At 46.2% G+C, this 21,607-nt stretch overlaps 1 protein-coding gene across 2 annotated transcripts in view; it reads right to left on the reverse strand.

Moving 5' to 3' along the window:
• The window catches only part of LOC125463958 (glutathione hydrolase 1 proenzyme-like), a 40,012-nt gene that overhangs the window by 4,249 nt on the left and 14,156 nt on the right, over window positions 1-21,607 (reverse strand). Inside the window, exons 1-6 of one of the 2 annotated variants that reach the window (XM_059655169.1) lie at window positions 17,123-17,354; window positions 16,225-16,361; window positions 7,537-7,724; window positions 6,177-6,304; window positions 3,423-3,535; window positions 292-405 (exon numbers count right to left, since the gene is read on the reverse strand). In XM_059655169.1, the coding sequence (XP_059511152.1) occupies window positions 292-405; window positions 3,423-3,535; window positions 6,177-6,304; window positions 7,537-7,724; window positions 16,225-16,361; window positions 17,123-17,141 (699 nt within the window). In that variant the 5' untranslated portion in view covers window positions 17,142-17,354. Of the gene's footprint in view, window positions 1-291; window positions 406-3,422; window positions 3,536-6,176; window positions 6,305-7,536; window positions 7,725-16,224; window positions 16,362-17,122; window positions 17,355-21,607 lie in introns of those variants that run through there. The other variant, XM_048555781.2, reaches the window with a different exon arrangement.

The raw sequence follows: 21,607 nt of genomic DNA on the forward strand, positions 1-21,607 counted from the left end.
GGTTTATGTACTTTATGTGTACACATTTATGCACTGAACGATCACCTGTTACCTGCAGGATTGACAGGGTCTGTGGGAGATTCGAGAGACCAAAAGCAAAATTGACTAGTTCATACAACTGTAACCATTCCATGGTTTCATTTCCATGAAACAAGATGGTTGGATTTGGAGGATGTAGGTGAACTGAGGGAGAGGGGTGAGTGACAGAAAAGTATGACTCATAAATGCTATGGAAGCATTAATCAATATCCAATCTTTTCAGGTAAACATGTGTAAAACATATACACTAACCTCCTCTATAGCTTCCTCAACTTGAGTCACATTGGGGAATAGTTGATTGTGAAATCTAGGTTCAGTGACAGCTCTCTCAACATTGTAGTTAAACCACAACACATTCATTATCACCTAGAAATACAAGAACAGTAAATGAACCAAAAATGTAATGGTATGTTTCTCAAGTATATGACTGGGAATGTCCCCTTGATCCCCGGTGTGACTGGAAATGACCCAACGACCCAACAGTGAGAGACTGGGAATGACCCCATGACCCCACTGTGAGAGATTGGGAAAGACTCCACAATTCCCCAGTGTGAGACTGGGAATGACCCCGCAACTTCCCAGTGTGTGACTGGGAATGTCCCCACGATTCTCAATGTACGACTGGGAATGTTGCCTTGATTCCCACTGTGAGACGGCGAATGTCCCTACGATTCTCAATGTGTGACTGGGAATGTTGCCTTGATTTCCAGTGTGAGACTGGGAATGTCCCCACGATTCTCAATGTGTGACTGGGAATTTTGTCTTGATTCCCAGTGTGAGACTGGGAATGACCCCACAGCTTCCCAGTGTGTGACTAGGAATGTCCCTTTGATTCCCAGTCAGAGATTGAAAATCACCCCACAACTCCCCAGTGTGAGACTGGGAATGTCCCCTCGATTCCCATTGGGTGGATTGGATGGAAATTTGAAGGTGGTGGTGTTCCCATGTATCTGCTGCCCTGGTCCTTCTAGGTGGAAGCAGCTGTGGGTTTGGAAGGTGCTATCTGAGGATCTTTGGTGAATTCCTGCAGAGCATCTTGTAGATAGTACACACTGCTGCTACTGAGCGTCGGTGGTGGACGGAGTGGATACTTGTGGATGTCGTGCAAGTCAAGCATTTTGCCCCGGATGGTGTCAAGCTTCTTGAGTTTTTTTTTAGATTAGATCCCCTGCAGTGTGGAAACAGGCCCTTTGGCCCAACAAGTCCACACCGCCCCTTGAAGCATCCCACCCAGACCCATCCCCCTATAACCCACACACCCCTGAACACTGGGCAATTTAACATGGCCGATCCACCCGGCCTGCACATCTTTGGACTGTGGGGGGAAACCGAAGCACCCGGAGGAAACCCACGCAGATACAGGCAGAATGTGCAAACTCCACACAGACAGTCGCCCGAGGCTGGAATCGAACCCGGGTCCCTGGCGCTGTGGGGCTGCAGTGCTAACCACTGAGCCACCGCGCCGCCCCAGTGTTGTTGGGGCAACAGCCATCCAAGCAAGTGGGGAGTATTCCATCACACTCCTGACTTGTGCCTTGTAGACTGTGGATAGGCTTTGGAGAGATGAGTTACTCGCCGCAGTATTCCTCACATCTAACTTGGTCTAGTAGCCGTAGTGTTTATGTGGTGAGTTTCTGATCAATGATAACCACTGTATTTTGATTGTAAGGGATTCAGTGATGCTACCACCAATGAATGTCAAGGGGATGTGGTTAGATTGTCTTTAATTGGTGTTGGTCATAGCCTGGCATTTGTGTGGCATGAATGTTACTTGCCACATGTCAGTTGAAGCCTGGATACTGTCCAGATCTTGTTACATTTGAAAACAGACTGCTTTAGTACCTGAAGAGCCATGAATCTTGCTGAACACTGTGCAATCATCGGAAAATATCTATACTTCTGACCTTACGATGGAGGGAAGTTTATTACTGGAGCAGCTGAAGACATTTGAGCTTAGGACGCTACCCTGAGGAACTCCTGCAGAGATGTCCTAAAGCTGAGATGATTGACCTCCCACAACTACAATCATCTTCTTAAGTGCCAGGTATGAATGCAACCAACAGAAGATTTACCCCTGATACCCATTGATTCCCATTTTGCTCGGGCTCCTTGATGCCACACTCAGTCGAATGCAGCCTTGATATCTAGGGCTGTCACTCTCACCTCACCTCTGGAATTCAGCTCTTTTGTCCATGTTTGAATCAAGGCTGTAATGAGGTCAGGAGCTGAGTGGCCCTGGCAGAGCCCAAACTGGGTGTCACTGAGCAGGTTATTGCTGAGCAGGTGCTGCTTGACAGCACTGTTGTTGACACCTTCCATCACTTTACTGATGATTGAGAGTAGACAGATGGGGCGGTAATTGGCCCGGTTGGATTTGTCCTGCTTTTTATCTACAGGACATACTTGGGCAATTTTCCACATTGTTGAATAGATGCCGATGTTGTAACTCTACTGGAAGAGCTTGAGTACAGGAACTGCAAGTTCTGGAACACAAGTCTTTGATACTGTTGCTGGAATGTTGGCAGAGTCTGTAGCCTTTGCAGTATCCATGGAGTGAATTGAATTGGCTGAAGACTGGTATCTGTAATGATGGGGATCACTGGAGGAGGCCAGTTCTATACATACACCACTCTCTGCATGAAAAAGTTGCCTGTCAGGTCCTTTTTAAATCTTTCCCCTCTCAACTAAACCTATGCCATATAGTTTTGGATTCCCCTTCCTTGATTATTCACCCTATCCATACCAATCATGATTTTATAAACCTCTATAAGGTCACCCGTCAGCCTCCAATGCTCTGGGGGAAAAAATCCAACCTAAATCCAGTCTCAAACCCTCCAGTTCCAGCAACATCTTTGTGAATCCTTTCTGCACCTTCTCAAATTTAACAACATTCTTCCTACAGAGGGACGACCAGGGTTGTACACTGTATTCTAAAAGTGGCCTCACTGAGCTGTAATATGACATCCCAACTCCTACACTCAATGTTCTGACTAATGAAGTCAAGTATGCCACACACCCTCCTCATCACCCTATCTGCAACTCCACCTTCAAGGAAGTATGCAGCGGCTCAAGGCTCAAGGCAGAGGTCGCAGAACAAAGATGGACTCTCTTTCAGCCAAAATGTTTCATTCTTAAACCATTCAAAAAGGTGCCAGATTGTGGCGAAAGCTGAAGCCTTTCACTGCATTTTACTGTGTTGTTCATTGCAGACTACAAGTGATAATAAATCACCACTTATTCATTCGGCTGGTGGATTACAGAGGTTCACTAAAACAGCTCACCACCATTACCACAAGGACAGTTGGAGATTAGCAACAAACATTGGCTTTACAAATAAAGGGTATACCCCAAGAACAACACATATTTAAACCGTGAGTACTTACCAGAGCAGTTGCCGTGGTGATCATTGTTCCTCCTGAGGCTCCCACCACCATTTTCACTGACCTGTTTTTATCAAGTATAATAGCAGGGCACATAGAGGATAGAGGTGTTTTACCTATTGAGAAAACAATAATTTTTAAACGACTCACATTCTGATGCAGTATAAGAAATGTGTTGATCAAGTGTGATATAAATCACTGCAGCATTTGTTAGATTGATCACACTTGAATTACCATGAGGGTTTTACTTTAAAGAAATTACTTCATGCGATATACGCCTCATTGGCAAAGCTAACTCTTAACTCATATCCCCAGTTGCGATTGAGAAGATGCTTGTGGGACACATTCATAAACAGCTATATCTATATCTTGTGCAAGGTCGGAACATGTCCAGGGCTGTTGAGGAAGGAATTAGAGGATTTTAAGCTAATGACAGGGAAGGAGCAGCGACACATTTCCAAGTCAGGATGATGTGAGATTTCGTGAATAAATTGCAGCTATGGTATACCTATGCCTTTGTCCTGCAAAGTGGTAGAAATTGTGGTTTTTGGAAAAACACTGTCAAAGGAACATCGTAGATTTGCAGCCTTGAATATATTCCACAATTCAGCCTGCCTCCAAAGCTGATGGCTGTCTGAGAACTTTCTCCCCATCTGCCCTTTTAAATGTGATCAGAGATAATGGGAACTGCAGATGCTGGAGAATCCGAGATAACAAAGTGTGAAGCTGGATGAACACAGCAGGCTAAGCAGCATCTCAGGAGCACAAAAGCTGACGTTTCGGGCCTAGACCCTTCATCAGAGGGTTTTTAAATGTGATTGTTAAACTGTGATACCTTATTCTAGAATCTCACACCAAGGGGCAACCACCATGTCAAGCCTGCTCAAAATTCTACACATTTCAATGTACCGCTTCAAAAAGATAATGCACATATACTGAAGCGAACTTTCTCTGAGCTGTTTCCAATCTAAGTAGTGCCTTAAGTACTGACACTAAAACTGGACAGAGACAGTAGGAACTGCAGATGCTGCAGAATCTGAGGTAACAAGGTGTAGAGCTGGATGAACACAGCAGGCCAAGCAGCATCAGAGGAGCATGAAAGCTGACGTTTCGGGCCAAGACCCTAAGGGTCTAGGCCTGAAACGTCAGCTTCCCACTAACACTGTACACACTGCTCCAGATGCAGTCTCAGCAAAGCCCTTTACAATTACATCAAGATTTCCACACAAAATGGACTGCAATGGTCGAAAAAAGTGGTTCTCCATCACCTCCTCAATGCAAATAGAATAAATGCTGAGCCAGCTACTGACATTCACATTCCATGGGCGAATTAAAAAGAAATTCAAAAGGTGATTCCTTCTTCTTTGCTTCATATCAAAGGGAGATTAGGTATATATTTGAAAAAAGAAGATTTCCAAAACTATAAGATAAAGTGCAAGTGAGCGGGATTAATTGGATAGCTCTGTCAAAAGCTGACACAAGCATGATTGGCCATACGGGAATCGCAGGAACTGCAGATGCTGAAATCAGAGTCAATACAGTGTGGAGTTGGAGGATCACAACAGGTCAGGCAGCATCAGAGGAGCAGGAAGGTTAATGTCTTGGGTCTGGACCCTTCATCAGAACTCGGGGAGTTCTTAGAAGAGGCTTTGCAGTAGGATTTCAATTCGCATAGATATAGCAAGAACTGCAGATGCAGGAGTCAAAGTCAATATAGTGTGGAACAGGAGGAACACAGCATGTCCTGATGAAGGGCCCCGACCCGAAACATTGACTCTCCTTTTCCTTCGATGCTGCCCGATCTTCCATGATCCTCCAGTTCCACACATGGTTGGCCACACAGCCTCCTCTGTGCTGTAAGTTTCTAGTTTCCTGAAAAGGCACCATCCCCAAGTGTGAAGTATGCATGTCACAATCTCCATTAAAGTACCTTCATAGTTTTGCAGCACTATCTTAAATTTCCATTGGTTGAGCCTCCTCATTATGATAACGTAAACTTCACAACTTTAATAACTTAGTGGATTGTAAGAATCAGCAATAACCTAGTCTGAAATAAACTATTTCTTGAGATGAAAGGGACAACGAGAAACTGTTATAAAAGGAGTTAAACAAGCATGCAAATAAACCATCCCTGGGAAGAAGATATGCAAACAAACTGTTTCCTGGAAGAGAGGTGATAACAACTGTTTGATAATCAGCTGCCTTGTGACAAATAGGCAATTAAGACCTGCCTGAAGTGAAGGGGTTAAGTGCAAGGAAAGCTGCGCTTTACAACTGACAGCTAACTCCGAATGGAACAAGGGACAAAGGAGGTGCTTCTGATAAGAAGACAAGGTACAGACTTGAGGCCTCTGAAAGTGTAATCACTGTTGGGGAAGAAAGGATTTATTGAATTATCAATAATGTCACACTGCAAACTTAAAAAAAACAGGAAATTGTATAAGAATCCAATACTAGAACACCTCAACAGTAGAACTTCAAAGAACAATGCTGCACATCGATGAAACCCTGGGCACTTCTAGAGACAGACCAGTATCAGTTGAAATCCTGGTCAGGTTCTACCACTAATCAGGTAATAGCTGAGTTGGGTTGTAAGGCTTGTATGGCTCACGAAAGAGGTTTTATTTTGGGTGCTACATGCAATAAAGTTTGAATTATTGTTTCAGTGCGCAACTATCTGTTAGATTTCATAACAAGTGGCCAAATTAAAGGTAACTTTGGTTATGTACCCACAACACTGTTAAAGCAGAGCCAGACCTGGCATGATGAAGTTGGCTGGGGAAGGTGGAACATCAAACCCATTCAGACTGCCTGGTGAAGAAAAGTCATCCATTTCATCGTTGAAAATGATCCCATTTTTGCTGGACCTCACCTTTGACCCAAAGCTGCAAAACAACAAAATACATACTTCTATCAACAAACATGCTTCATTTCACCCAGCCTTTACAGAGAAGGTGCAGTGTTTTTAAACTTTGGAGACAGATTGGTAGCAAAGGCAATTCATAGCTTTTAAACATTGAAGTTTTTTTCAAATCCACAAACTATTCCAAACTCTGATCAACTGTGCATAGTTCAAAATTTTATTTTTGACATTTTTTTCTATCATCAGCATCTCTAATAGACAGCTGTACTTAGTAAGAATGTAATCCAATGGGCAGTAATGGAAATGGTGCATCCAGAAGTACTTTTGGGTGGCAAGCTCCAAACTTCAGTGTGGGTTCTTCAAAACTGGTACTTTATGAACTTACTGCAATAATAACAGTTCAGTCATAGCATTCCCAACAATATATTACATAGAAAGTAACAGCTTAGGATGAGGCCTCCTGGTCCAATTGGTCCATTCTGGTTATCATCCTCCTCCAATCTGTACCTAATTCTGTCCGCATCTCCTGCCTGTCTCCCATGAGTATTTTAACAGCTTCCCCTTTCACATTTCCTTTGCTTCATGTGGTACTAGGTTTCACATTCGAACAATTCTCTGGGTAAGACAGTATCTCCCAATTTCTTTATGATATTTCTTAGTAACTACCTTCTATTAATGGAATTTAGTTTCAAACCCCACCTACAAGTGGAGTTCTCTGCATTTTCTGATTAAACCCGTGCAGAATTATGAAGGCTGTTATTAAGACAAACTTTCACATTCATGGAGAAAAGATCTGGTGCCTGTTCAGGTTTCCTGATAATTCTAGCACTGGCATTTTTCTTGGTAAATCTTCTCTGCATTTTCTCCAAGACCTATGTATTTTTTCTGTAATATTTAATATGTAATATATAGCAACTGTACAGCCAGTCCAATACTTACGACTTGCGGCCCCTGTTGTAATGCGGGAAAGGATAAAAAGCAAGGTTTTGGAGACTGGTAAGTGTAGGGAATCATCATTTTCTTTCTCTCATTCTTATGTGGAGTTATATTTTTACCCACATCAGCCTCCTCCCTTTATTACAATTCCTGTTTTGGCTAAAAACAGCTATGGAAAAGTTCATATACCAAATGATTCACTCCATTACCCACTCACATTGCCCACCGTACTAGGACCAAGAAGAAGCATCAAGGGGAAGGACGCAAATAGAGACGTTATCGTTGTGAATGAATATTTTAAGACCAGTAGTCTCTTACTATAAGTTAATGGTGCTGGTTACTGACACTGCACTGCCATCCTCTGCCACAAGGGACAAATGGGCAGTCCCATGATCCTCGGTAGTGTAGAACTCAGGCTCATAGTATGGTGTAGGATGTGTCGTATTGTCTGTGATTTTAATCCAAAGCCTTGCTGCGAAATACTCTGAAGTCATATTGGAAATGAGCTGTTAACGAAATGGATCCAAAGAATAAAATGATTAGTATAGCGCAGTGGACCTCAAACTTCAAAGATCAGGATTTGATTGCAGTTCAGGCTGAATGGATGAAAGTCTCTCTATTTGCTAAATATTCAAATCTTCCATGAAATGGATTTGTGCAGGTTCAACCTAAAGAGCAAAAACACAGGAGTCTAATATTAAATGGTCATTCTCATTCATAGAGAACACAGGGTAGCTGGTGTTGGAAATGGCTGATGTCACACAGGATAGTTAGGCATGTTTCTCCGACAGTGACCTGGGGCACGTCTTTAAGCCAGAATCCCGTTTGACTGGCAAGTTCCCGCTACCAACACACAACATTCCAGGAACTGGGAAAATCATACTGGACTATAGAGGGTATGATTCTATGAATGTTTCTAAACAAAGGCACAATCTAAGGCCTTTTGGTCCATCATATTCATGCTGGCCTATTGAAAGGTCCGTCCAATTAGTCCCACTCCCATGTTTTCCCCCATATCCTTGCAAATATTCCCCTTTCCAGAACAAATCAATAATAACCAAAGGAGAATTAGAATCTGCCTCAACAGTCAGTCCTAGCAAAGCTTGTGGCAAGATGAGAGTGACTACTCTTGAAACCAGGCTGAAGTTTACAATGCAGCATTCAGGTTCTCAAATCACCAGAAGGGGAGTTGGTAACTACCTTATTGATGTCATGACTAACTGGGGTAATGCACTGGAAATCAAGCCTCACCATTTCCACAGTCATGACAAATAAGAAGAGATTTAGTTAAATGAACCAAATTCCCCACTTTATGTGACTGATGAAGAAAGCACTGTCCAATTTCCTGAACTTATGAAGGCAATTGTCTTGTTTTTAATTCATGGCCATTAGACAATGTGAATTGCTGACTTACAACTGCACAACGGAGGATTTGAGTATCAGAGTAAAGATGTCTTGCTGCATTTATACAGGGTCTTGGTGAGAGTGCACTTTGAGTATCGTGTGTAGTTTTGGCCCTCTAGTCTGACAAAGGACATTCTTACTATTGAGGGAGTCCAGTGAAGGTTCATCAGATTGATGGCAGGACTGACATATGAGGAAAGTCTGGATCAACTGGGCTTGCATTGACTGGAATTTAGAAAAAAATGAGGAGGGGATCTCATGCAAACCTATATAAAATCCTGATGGGACTGGACAGACTAAGTGCGGGAAGAATGTTCCCGATGCTAGGGAAGTCCAACAGTGGGGCTCACAGTCTACAAATAAGGGATAAGCCATTCAGGAGCGAGATAAGGAAGATTTTCTTCATTCAGAATTGTGAACTTGTGGAATTCTCTACCACAGAAAGATATATTCAAGACAGTGCTGTACGTAACCCTTTTGGGTAAAGGGATCAAGGGTTATGGAGAGAAGGCAGGAGTGGAATACTGAGATTGCATGATCAGCCATGATCATATTGAATGGGGGTGCAGGCTCAAAGGGGTGAAAGGCCTATTCCTGAACCTATTTTCTATGTTTCTAACTTAAAACTTCTGTAAATTCCTCCTCAAATAGATGAACCGACAAAAGCAGATGAGCCAACGATATTAAGAGTAGAAACGGGAAAGAATTTTGGAGAACCCAGCTTGAATGCACTGGTCTGGACCACAGAATTCAATGAGTAGCTTTTTGTCTCTTCCTTTCAAATCCCTTTTAGTTCTTTGATGTTAACACAAGACTGTGTGTACACCAATGACCTCTTTCATTTACTCTCACAGAGTCATAGAGCTGTAAGCATGGAAACAGATCCTTTGGTCCAACATGTCCATGCCGACCAGCTACCCTACATAAGTCTAGTCCCATTTGCCGGCATTTGACCCATATCCCTCGAAACGCTTCCTATTCATTTATCCATCCAGATGCCTCTTAAATGTTGTAACTGTACCAGCCTCCACCACTTCCTCTGGCAGCTCATTCCATACACGCACCACCCTCTGTGTGAAAAAGTTGCCACCTAGGTCCATTTTAAATCTTTCCCATCTCACCTTAAATCTATGTCCTCTTGGCTTGGAGACCCACGCCCCAGGGAAAGGACTTTGACTATTCACCCTGTCCATGCTCTTCATGCCTTTATAAGGTCACCCCTCAGCCTCTGTCAGTCCAGGGAAAATAGCGCAGCCTCTTCAGCCTCTAGATGTAGATGTTGGCATGTTCGCTGAGCTGGGAGGTTTGATAGCAGACATTTCGTCCCCTTAACAGGCAACATCCTCAGTGCTGCGGAGAATCTTGAGAAGCGCTGTTATCTTGTGCTGGATCGAATTTATACGATCTGGTTGTTGCTGCTTCCGGTAGGTGCCAGTTCCGGCTGTGCATTGTAATGATCGGCATATCAGGTCTAATTCAATGTGTTTGTGGTTGGAATCCATGGATGAATGCCAAGCCTCCAAGAATTCCCTGGCTGTCCTCTGTTTGGAATGTTCTATGATAGTGGTGTTGTCCCAGTTGAAAGTGTAGTTTTTCACGTCTGTGTGTGTTGGAACCGAGGACAGGGGGTATCCAGGGGTGGTAGGAGCTGTAGATGCTGGAGAATCTGAGGTAACATGGTGTGGAGCTGGATGAACACAGCAGGCCAAGCAGCATCAGAGGAGCAGGAAAGCTGATGTTTCAGGCCTAGAAGTGTCTTTCTGAAGAAGGGTCTAGGCTTGAAACGTCAGCTTTCCTGCTCATCTGATGCTGCTTGGCCTGCTGTGTTCATCCAGATCTACACGCTGTTATCGCAGGCACATCCATTCCTGGTAAAGACTTTATATAGGGGTGTTCTCCTTCTTCCTTCTGGTGATTGGGTTTGTTGCAGTGTGTAGCGGTTCTTTTGAGCAGGGTCCTAACTCAGCTCCTGTTGTGTGAGTCTGGGTGGCAGTGGTGATAGTTTCAGACCTGGTCAGTATGTGTGGATTTCCTGTATACTTTTGTAGCAAAGTCCCTGTTCTCTTTTATTGCCAACATCATGCCCAGGAACGGGAATTTGTTGTTGTTTTCCTCCTCTCTTGTAAATTTGATCCCTGTCAGTACGGTGTTGATGAGTCAGCTGGAGTTCTCAATTTCAGTTCTTTTCACAATTACAAAAATGTTGTCCACGTATCTCATCCAGAGCTTGGGTTGGATCAACAGGAGGGCTGTTTGTTCCAGTCTTTGCATGACGGCCTCAGCAGTCTGAGGCTGTCCAAAGTAAAGAAAATGAAAACAGAAGATGAAAACTAACCATAACCTGATGACATTACTGTGCAGGCAGCCTTAACAGGACTGTGGCAGACTTTCACCGTCCAAGGAAGGAATGCCTGCCCTTGAGAGATGCCAATCTATCTGGTTTACCTGCAGTTCTAGTGAGTCAGTGGATGAGGAAGTGTCACAGGCAGTGGACAAGGCAAGCCTGGGTTCCTTCAGAAGAAGGAAATATAGAACATGGGGTGTGTGGCAAGCGTGGCAGGGATTCACAGGCAGGGCATGTTATTTTAGGAGGTATTGTGATAGTGGAAATGGGTTGAGGCCTTTAATTGGCAGTTAAGCCTGGGGCACACAGCTAAGTGGGCACCTTACCCATGAGCCATATTATGAGAACTGGATCATCGATTTTCATACCCACATGACCTACTTAATGTGACTGACTGCCAAAATCACACCCAGCGGCATGCTCGAACGGTGACCCACTGAGTGAACATTTAGCAGAGTATCGCGTCACAGGAATGAGAAAAGTAGAGGTAGGTGTGAATCAGAGTTGGAGTCCAACCCAACACAAAAGGAAAATGGTTGCAGTTGTTGAAGGCCATTCAGCCCAGTTCCAGATCTTCAGAGCAGGAGATTCAGACAAGTCATCTCCCGAGCTTCATCAATCAAATCTCCTCCATCATAAAGAAAAAATATTTCCATCCTTTCAGTTACCTGTTGCACAGATCTTCATTGTGGCGATGGCAGCAGCCGCGATGAGGAGAGCCCAGGGCGGATACGTGACGTTGAGGAGAGCCCAGTGCATATATGCAGCGGTGAGGAGAGCTCAGTGCGGATACGTGACGGTGAGGAGAGCCCAGCGCAGATATGTGACGGTGAGGAGAGCTCAGTGCGGATACGTGAGGATGAGGAGAGCCCAGTGCGGATACGTGACGGTGAAGAGAGCCCAGCGCAGATATGTGACGGTGAGGACAGGCCAGGGCGGATACATGACGGTGAGGTGAGCCCAGTGCATATATGCAGTGGTGAGGAGAGCCCAGTGTGGATACATGACGGTGAGGAGAGGCCATTGCAGATATGTGACGGTGAGGAGAGCCCAGTGCAGATACGTGATGGTGAGGAGAGCCCAGTGCGGATACATGATGTTGAGGAGAGTTCAGTGTGGATACGTGATGGAGAGGAGAGCTCAGTGCGGATATGTGACGGTGAGGAGAGCCCAGCACGGATACGTGATGGTAAGGAGAGCCCAGCGTGGAAACGTGGTGGTGAGGAGAGCCCAGCACAGATACGTGACAGTGAGCAGAGCACAGCGTAGATACATGGCAGTAAGGAGAACCCAGCACGGATACGTGACGGTGAGGAGAGCCCTGCGTGGATACGTGACAGTGAGGAGAGCCCAGTACGGATATGTGATGGTGAGGAGAGCCCAGTGCAGATATGTGACGGTGAGGAGAGCCCTGCGTGGATACGTGACAGTGAGGAGAGCCCTGCGTGGATACATGACAGTGAGGAGAGCCCAGTACGGATACGTGACGGTGAGGAGAGCCCAGAGCAGATATGTGACGGTGAGGAGAGCCCTGCGTGGATACGTGACAGTGATGAGAGCCCAGTACAGATATGTGATGGTGAGGAGAGCCCAGTGCAGATATGTGACGGTGAGGAGAGCCCTGCGTGGATACGTGACAGTGAGGAGAGCCCTGCGTGGATACATGACAGTGAGGAGAGCCCAGTACGGATATGTGATGGTGAGGAGAGCCCAGTGCAGATATGTGACGGTGAGGAGAGCCCTGCGTGGATACGTGACAGTGATGAGAGCCCAGTACGGATATGTGATGGTGAGGAGAGCCCAGTGCGGATATGTGACGGTGAGGAGAGCCCAGCGTGGATACGTGACAGTGAGGAGAGCCCAGTGTGGATATGTGATGGTGTGGAGAGCCCAGTGTGGATATGTGACGGTGAGGAGAGCCCAGTGCAGACACGTGATGGTGAGGAGAGCCCAGTGCGGATATGTGATGGTGTGGAGAGCTCAGAGCGGATATGGTGAGGAGAACCACGTGGATATGTGATGGTATGGAGAGCTCAGTTTGGATACATGAAGGTGAGGTGAGACCAGTGCGGATACGTGACGGTGAGGAGAGCTCAGTGCGGATACGTGACGGTGAGGAGAGCTCAGTGTGGACTTGTGACGGTGAGGAGAGCTCAGTGCGGACATGTGACGGTGAGGAGAGCTCAGTGTGGACATGTGATGGTGTGGAGAGCCCAGTGCGGATATGTGACGGTGAGGAGAGCCCAGTGCAGACACGTGATGGTGAGGAGAGCCCAGTGCGGATATGTGATGGTGTGGAGAGCTCAGAGCAGATATGGTGAGGAGAACCACGTGGATATGTGATGGTATGGAGAGCTCAGTTTGGATACATGAAGGTGAGGTGAGACCAGTGCGGATACGTGACGGTGAGGAGAGCTCAGTGCGGATACGTGACGGTGAGGAGAGCTCAGTGTGGACTTGTGACGGTGAGGAGAGCTCAGTGCGGACATGTGACGGTGAGGAGAGCTCAGTGTGGACATGTGATGGTGAGGAGAGCTCAGTGCAGATATGTGACGGTGAGGAGAGCTCAGTGCAGATATGTGACGGTTAGGAGAGCTCAGTGCGGATACGTGACAGTGAGGAGAGCCCAGTGCAGATACGTGACAGTGAGGAGAGCCCAGCGTAGATATGCGGTGGAGAGAAGAGCCCAGCACGGATATCTGACAGTGAGGAGAGCCCAGCGCGGATATGTGACGGTGTGGAGAGCCCTGCACAGATATATGACAGTGTGGAGAGCCCAGTGCGGATATGTGGCGGTGAGAAGAGCTCAGTGCAGATACGTGACGGTGAGGAGAGCCCAGCGCGGATACGTGACGGTGAGGAGAACTAGTGCGGATACGTGATGGTAAGGAGAGCTCAGTGCAGATACACGACGGTGAGGAGAGCTCAGTGCACTTACGTGACAGTGAGGAAAGCACAGCGCGGATACGTGGCGATGAGGAGTGCCCAGCACGATTACGTGACGGTGAAGAGAGCCCAACACGGGTACGTGACGGTGAGGAGAGCCCAGTGTAGATACATGGTGGAGAGAAGAGCCCAGTGCAGACACGTGACGGTGAGGAGAGCCCAGTGCAGACACGTGACGGTGAGGAGAGCCCAGTGCGGATATGTGATGGTGTGGAGAGCTCAGTGCGGATACGGTGAGGAGAACCACATGGATATGTGATGGTGTGGAGAGCCCAGCGGCGACACGCAATGGTGAGAGCCCAGCGCGGATACATGACGGTGAGGAGAGCTCAGTGCGGATATGTGATGGTAAGGAGAGCTCAGTGCAGATACGTGACAGTGAGGAGAGCTCAGTGCGGATACTTGACAGTGAGGAGAGCTCAGTGCAGATACGTGACGGTGAGGAGAGCCCAGCGCGGATACGTGACAGTGAGGAGAGCTCAGTGCGGATACTTGACGGTGAGGAGAGCCCAGCATGGATACATGACGGTGAGGCAAGCCCAGCGTCGATACGTGGTGGCAAGGAGAGCCCAGTGCGGATACATGAGGGTGTGGAGAGCTCTGTGCGGATACGTGACGGTGCGGAGAGCCCAGCACGGATATGTGACAGTGCGGAGAGCCCAGCACAAATACGTGATGGTGTTGAGAGCCCAGCGCGGATACGTGGCGGTGAGGTGAGCCCAGTGCGGATACATGACAGTGAAGCGAGCCCAGCTTGGATACGTGACGGTGAGGACAGCCCAGAGCGGATACATGACGGTGTGGAGAGCCCAGCGCGGATACAAGATGGTGAGGAGAGACAAGTGCGGATACAAGCGGTGAGGAGAGCCGAGCACGGATACGTGACAGTGAGGAGAGCCCAGCACGGATACATGACGGTGAGGAGAGCCCAGCGCGGGTACATGACGGTGAGGAGAGCCCAGCGCGGGTACATGACGGTGAGGAGAGCCCAGCACAGACATGTGACGGTCAGGAGAGCCCAGCGCGGATACGTGACGGTGAGGAGAGCCCAGCGCGGATACGTGACGGTGAGGAGAGCAGTGGCAGAGATAACTATCAGCTCCAGGTGGTGTATGCATCCAGCTGGAGAGGTCAGTTTGGGCATCGTGCAAGAACCAACAGGATGGGTGGCACCTGCAGTGGCAGGGACTGATGGTGGCAGCAGGAATGGTGGAGGCAGGTTGGCACCAAAGAATGGAGATGCGTGTTCCAGTGGCAGCACAGCAAAGGAATTCATGGCTCGCTGTTGTCAGCCTGTGGCTGGCCATGTAACAAGGGCTGTTAGGTTTCTTTATTTTTCTGCCTTTCCAGTGTTTTAAGATGGTGCCAGAGAATGGCAACACCACACAATACTTCTGGCTGTGTTTTTTTGGAACAAGATACTCATGACAATAAATAAATCACACAATAAGAGTGGGGATGCTCACGTCTGATCATGCAATGTTTGGTACTATTAACAATCCCTCAGACATTGAAACTGTCCCTGTTCATATGTGACGGGTCCTGGATCAGGCTAATAAGAGGCAAGTCCATGAGCATCTCCAACAAAAGAAATACCGCCATCTCTCCTTGACATTCAATTACATTACCATCAGTACCAACACTCCGAGGGTTCGAATTAGCATTAACCAAACTGAACTGCATGAGCCGTCTAAATACAGTGGCTTAAAGGCTGGGGTCTCTGCAGCAAATAACTTCTGAATCAACAACACCTGCATATCATCTACAAGACATATATCAGGATGAATGAAGTACTCTCCAGTTGCCTGGATAATTTTGTCTCCAACAACATTGAAGGACATCAACATCACCTAGAAGATATAGGAGTGAAAGTCAGTCATTCAGCCCACTGATTCTGCTCCACTGATTACCGAGATCATAGCTGATCTTATATTCCTCAACTCCACTTTTCTGCCTTTCCCTATAAGCTTTGATTCCCTTACTGATTAAAATTCTGGCTATCTCAGCGTTGAATATATTTAACAATCCACTCGGGAAAGAATTCTGCAGATTCACAGTCGTGTGAGAGAAGAAATTCCTCCACATTTTATTAAATGAAAGACCCCCTATTGTGAGCTGTTGCGCACTGGTCCTGGACTCTCCCACAAGAGGAAACAGCTTTTCCACATCTGCTCTGTGAAGTCTGAGGATCTTGTGCGTGAAGGGTCAGTTTCCGTGCTGTATGACTCCGTGACAATTCACTCAGCATGCAGTGTGACTGTACGAGGTGGAGACAATTCAATTACCTGAACAACGTTAGACTGATAGTTTACCTCAGTCATGTTGACAAACGATGGATCTCCCATCATGCTTCTCTTTGCGTATGCAAATTTAAAGGCTTCGACTATTCGATGATATGTCAAGGCCCTCTGTTCTGGGGAGGAAACGCTATCTGAAGTAAAATTATAACCTGTAAATAAAAAGGAAGCTGAGACAAAATTTGGGAAATCAAATGATCTCATCAAATGATCTCATTAAACTCACAATTAAGCTATGGTACTTAAGACAAATTTCATTCTTGAGAGAGTGGTTAGTATCTTGACATTGTTATTGAAAGTGTGGTTGGTATGAATAGCACAGATGCGTTTAAGGAGAAGTTACCTAACTTTATGTGAGTGAAATGAATAGAAGATCCTGAAGATAATTGGAAGAAGGGCCAACAGAGATGCATTGGGCAGAATGGCCTGTTTCTGTGTTGTAAATCTTACATCATAATTTTGTACAAACTGTTGGATCCAACAGATAAACATGAGTATTAATCATTGCTGTAGGTATTTTTAACATCCTGCAAAGAAGTCCCATAAATGATTTCAGACCTAGACAGAAGTAGTTAATTACCACTTCCTAGTAAGTGGATCAACTTTAGATCAATGAAAAATATAGGCGAACGTCAGATACAGAAGAAGTGCTGACCTGATAAAGCCAAAAGATATGACTCATGTGTTATAAATCGTGAAAGCAAAAGATTATAGATAGCACTAACAATCGCAAACCTACATATGAATGGTGGCGAAAAATTAATCATTGGAGGCAGGAGAAAACTCCTTGATGTGAAAACCACACATCATCTTGATGGAATCTTGAGGCAATGAGAAAGACAAATGTGATTCATAAAATACCATGCAGCAACTGCGAGAAACGCTACATAGGACAGACGGGTGGGAAACTCACTACCAGGATACGTGAACATCAACTCGCAGCAAAATGGCACGACCAACTCTCCTTCGTTTCAATACATTCCGATGCACAAGGACATCAATTTAACTGGGACAAGGTTACAGTACTAGGACAAGTGAGACAAAGTCAAGCACAAGTATTCCTGGAGGCCTGGTTTTCAACCTCTGATGCAATAAACAAACATGTTGAAATGGACACTATCTACACTTGATTGCGGTACAAAACTGGAAGCAAGACAGCCCACTATGACAGACCGGCTGTATGAATTCAGAGCTCTACAGAACAACAGCGCCTCGGTGGAGGCTACACAGCACTGACAATGTCACCTAGAAGGAAGGTAAAATGTTTGCGTGAAAACCAGTCGGATCGGGGAATCAACCGTCAACGCCAACCACAACCTCAGTGACAGATCTTTGTTAAAACATTAAATATTGAGACAGTGAAGAGGGAATTAGGTGATTATTTAGATAGAAAAAATGTGCAAGAGTATGGAGAAAAACCACATGATTGCCATTGAGCAATGGTGCTCTTTTGAAGAGCTGGTGTAAACACAATGGGTCAAATGGCTCCTTCTGCACTGTATCCATTCTATGAATCTAAACTAACCTGGCCCGGGGAGAAAAGCAGGAAAGGAATGTTAATTAGGTGGAAATCAAAAGTCAGATTGCTAATGCTGGGTGAAAGTTTTGGTTTTTAGTTAGAAGGCAGCTCTGAGAATGATAAGATAGTAAAGTGTGGAGCTGGATGAACACAGCAGGGCAAGCAGCATCTCAGAAGCACAAAAGCTGACGTTTCGGGCCCAGACCCTTCATCAGAGACGGGGATGGGGTGAGGGTTCTGGAATAAATAGGGAGAGAGGGGGAGGCGGACCGAAGATGGAGAGAAAAAAAGATAGGTGGAGAGGAGAGTATAGGTGGGGAGGGGATAGGTCAGTCCAGGGAGGACGGACAGGTCAAGGAGGTGGGATGAGGTTAGTAGGTAGGAAATGGAGGTGCGGCTTGAGATGGGAGGAAGGTGTGGGTGAGAGGAAGAACAGGTTAGGGAGGCAGAGACAGGCTGGGCTGGTTTTGGGATGCAGTGGGGGGAGGGGAGATTTTGAAGCTTGTGAAGTCCACATTGATACCATTGGGCTGCGGGGTTCCCAAGCGGATTATGAGTTGCTGTTCTTGCAACCTTCCGGTGGCATCATTGTGGCACTGCAGGAGGCCCATGATGGACATGTCATCTAAGGAATGGGAGGGGGAGTTAAAATGGTTCGCGACTGGGAGGTGCAGTTGTTCATTGCGAACTGAGCAGAGGTGTTCTGCAACGCGGTCCCCAAGCCTCCACTTGGTTTCCCCAGTGTAGAGGGAGCCACACCGGGAACCATTTTAACTCCCCCTCCCATTCCTGATTGATCTATCAGAGTTGATGATCAAGAACTATTCCAGTCACACGTGCATTTGAAAATTTCTTAAAAGGCACACAGTCAGAATGCTTTTCATAAAAGAGGTGGGAACTCAAATTCAGGAATATTGATCTGTGAAGACATGGATGTGAAACAGTAATTCCCTGGATAGGAGGGAGCAAAAGGCTAGTGGAAATATGCTGAGTAGGATTATTCTATATTGCACCTTTTGTATTCTTAAGTTGCATCAGCATTTGGATTCAGGCAAAATAAAATGCAACCAAATTTCAGCTGAAAAACATTCAAATCTGAGACAACATTGAAGGAACTGCATTAGCACAGAGACAAAGTTTAGAGGTGGGCTGGACTATGTCAATGAAATTCAAGATGCAAAGCTGTAAGATGTTCTGTAAATAGATGTTGCTAACTTGACTTCTGAATCAGCAAAGAAACCTGGAAGTAATAGACTTCTCACATGTATTAACTACGATATTGATTGGTTCTGATAATGCATGTTTTATTGCCATACAGAAGTGAAACACTCTTGTGAAACTATTCAGCAAAACAAAAACTAAACCACAGAAATCAAAAGGTCTCAGAATTAGTCTTTGCTCTTAACTGTCTCCAGTGTCAAGCCAGCGTTGTCAGGAACACATCAGTACTGTGGAATATGCTGAAACTAATGTGATTCCGGATGCATATTATGCCATTGAATCCTGACAGTGTGAAAGTAGGCCATTTGGCCTGTTAAGTGCATACTGGCCCTCTGAAGACCATCCCACCCAATCTCTGTAACCCTGCATTTCCTGTAGCTCATCTACCTCGGCTGCACACTCTCAGAAATTTACTATGGCTAACCCACCTAGCCCACACATTGTTGGACTGTGGGAAAAAACTGGAGCACCTGGAGGGAACCCACACAGAAATGGGAGAACATGCAAACTCCATACATACAGTTGCCTGAGGGTGGAATTGAACCTGCATCACTGGTGCTGTGAGGCTGCAGTGCTAACCACTGGGCCACCAGGTCATTATAGCACCACTGAGAAAGAGGTGGCACTAACAGTTGCATTCTGTCATAGAAAGCAGTTACCAAGTCAAACTGTTGCAGACGGCATTCTCAAATTAAAGACCCTCAGAGCATCCCACCCAGACCCATTCCCCTATAACCCACCTAAATCTACACATTCCTGAACACTACAGTGAGGTTAGCATGGCCTATCCACCTAATCTGCACATCTTTGGACTGCAGGAGGAAACTGCAGCACCCGGAGGAAACCCATGCAGACACAGGGAGAATGTGCAAACTCCACACAGACAGTCACCTGAGGGTGGAATCGAACAGGGGCTATTGGTGCTTTGAGACAGCAATGCTAACCCCTGAGCCAGCGTGCCGCCCTCAAATTGAAATAGCCCATTCCCAGAGGCACAGACCCCTGTCAAAGATCACCCCGAGGGGCTGCCTGACCATTGTCAATCCCTGGACTGGTTGACTCACTGCCTGATTGACCCCTGACTGATGGGTGCCTCGATGGATTTCGGTGAGGACGACTCCCTGACAGACCTGGCAACTCCCTTGCTGCAGCGTGCAGTGTGGTACTCTACCGTGAAGCTGTTGGCGCATGATGCAGTGTGAGATGAGGCAAGATAAGACACTCCTCTTGATTGAGGACTGCTGAGTGGCAAGGCAAGCTGACTCATCTTGTGAGTACACTCATTGGCATGACAAGGCAAGGCACGGGTGCTACAAGCATGCAGGGGCATGCTAAGTGAGTGAGCGCTAAAAGTGCAAGCAAACAGCCCTGAGATGGAGATAACACAGTGTGGAGCCGGAGGAACACAGCAGGCCAGGCAACAATCAGAGGAGCAGGAAAGTTGACATTTTGGGTCAGGACCCTTCTTCAGCTTTCCTGCTCCTCTGATGTTGCCTGGCCTGCTGTGTTCTTGCAGCTCTACATTTAGTTATCTCTGACTCCAGCATCTGCAGTTCTTGCTATCTCAGTGATTTATAGCCCTGAAATGGAGCCTGCTGCAACCTGTGAGTTTGGTGTCCCTCCCTGCACACACAGACTCTGCACATTAGCGTTTCAATGCTAGATGTCAGTGCACCTTGCAATGCAAGATTAAGTTTCCAGAGCGCACTGTCAGCATATGGGACAGATGCTATGCCAGTCATGAAGGGTTAGCAGATCTTGGACACCTAGGTCTGTGAATGAGAGATGCATGCAGCTGGTCAATTTGGACCCAGTTTTTCTGAGGAAGTGCAGGCTGAATTCACCGAATACCCTCTGGTTTCCCATGACAAATTTTCTCAATGTCAAGTTTGTTTGGTGAATTTGGTAAGATAGAAATGATAATGAGGCGAGTTGGGCCTTCAACAAGGCATTTAACGAGCAATAATTTCCTTTGAATTGGTACTGCTTCATGAGAAAATCACTTTGCTGCTTGTCAACATCGACTTAGCCTGGCCAGATTTCTTGTCCAATCCTGCCACAAATCTTGCCATAACCTATATCGCTCAGACCCTGATAAGATTCACCCCAAAGTCTCCAGGGAGGGAAGGAGAAGAAATATTAAAGTGCCCTTAAAGTTAGAAATTAGTAAGAATATGACTGTTATTGAGGAAGTGTGAAGAGACCGCAAGTGGTCTTTGAAAAAATGATAATTGATAAAATGATAAAATTAGGCATCACAAGACAGAAATCCAGGTAAATGATAATGTGTAGATAACATTTTGCTGGACTTAGGCACACTTCGAAACATTAAGTACACGACTGGGTGGATTAAAAAGAACAATATGGGAGAGTAAGTATGTGCTAACTCCTTTGAGTTAGAAGGAAAAGAGCAGCTGTCCATCCTCCCTGGACTGACCTATCTCCTCCCCACCTCCCCACCTACACTCACCTTTACTGGCTCCATCCCCACCTCTTTGACCGGTCTTTTTCCTCCCCACCTATCTTCTCCTCTATCCATCTTCTACCTGCTTCCCCCTCTCTCCCTATTTATTTCAGAACCCCCTTCCTCTCCCTATTTCTGATGAAGGGTCTAGGCCCGAAACGTCAGCCTTCCTGCTCCTCTGATGCTGCTTGGCC

This window comes from Stegostoma tigrinum, chromosome 26 (genome assembly GCF_030684315.1).
Source record: "Stegostoma tigrinum isolate sSteTig4 chromosome 26, sSteTig4.hap1, whole genome shotgun sequence".
NCBI lineage: Eukaryota > Metazoa > Chordata > Chondrichthyes > Orectolobiformes > Stegostomatidae > Stegostoma > Stegostoma tigrinum.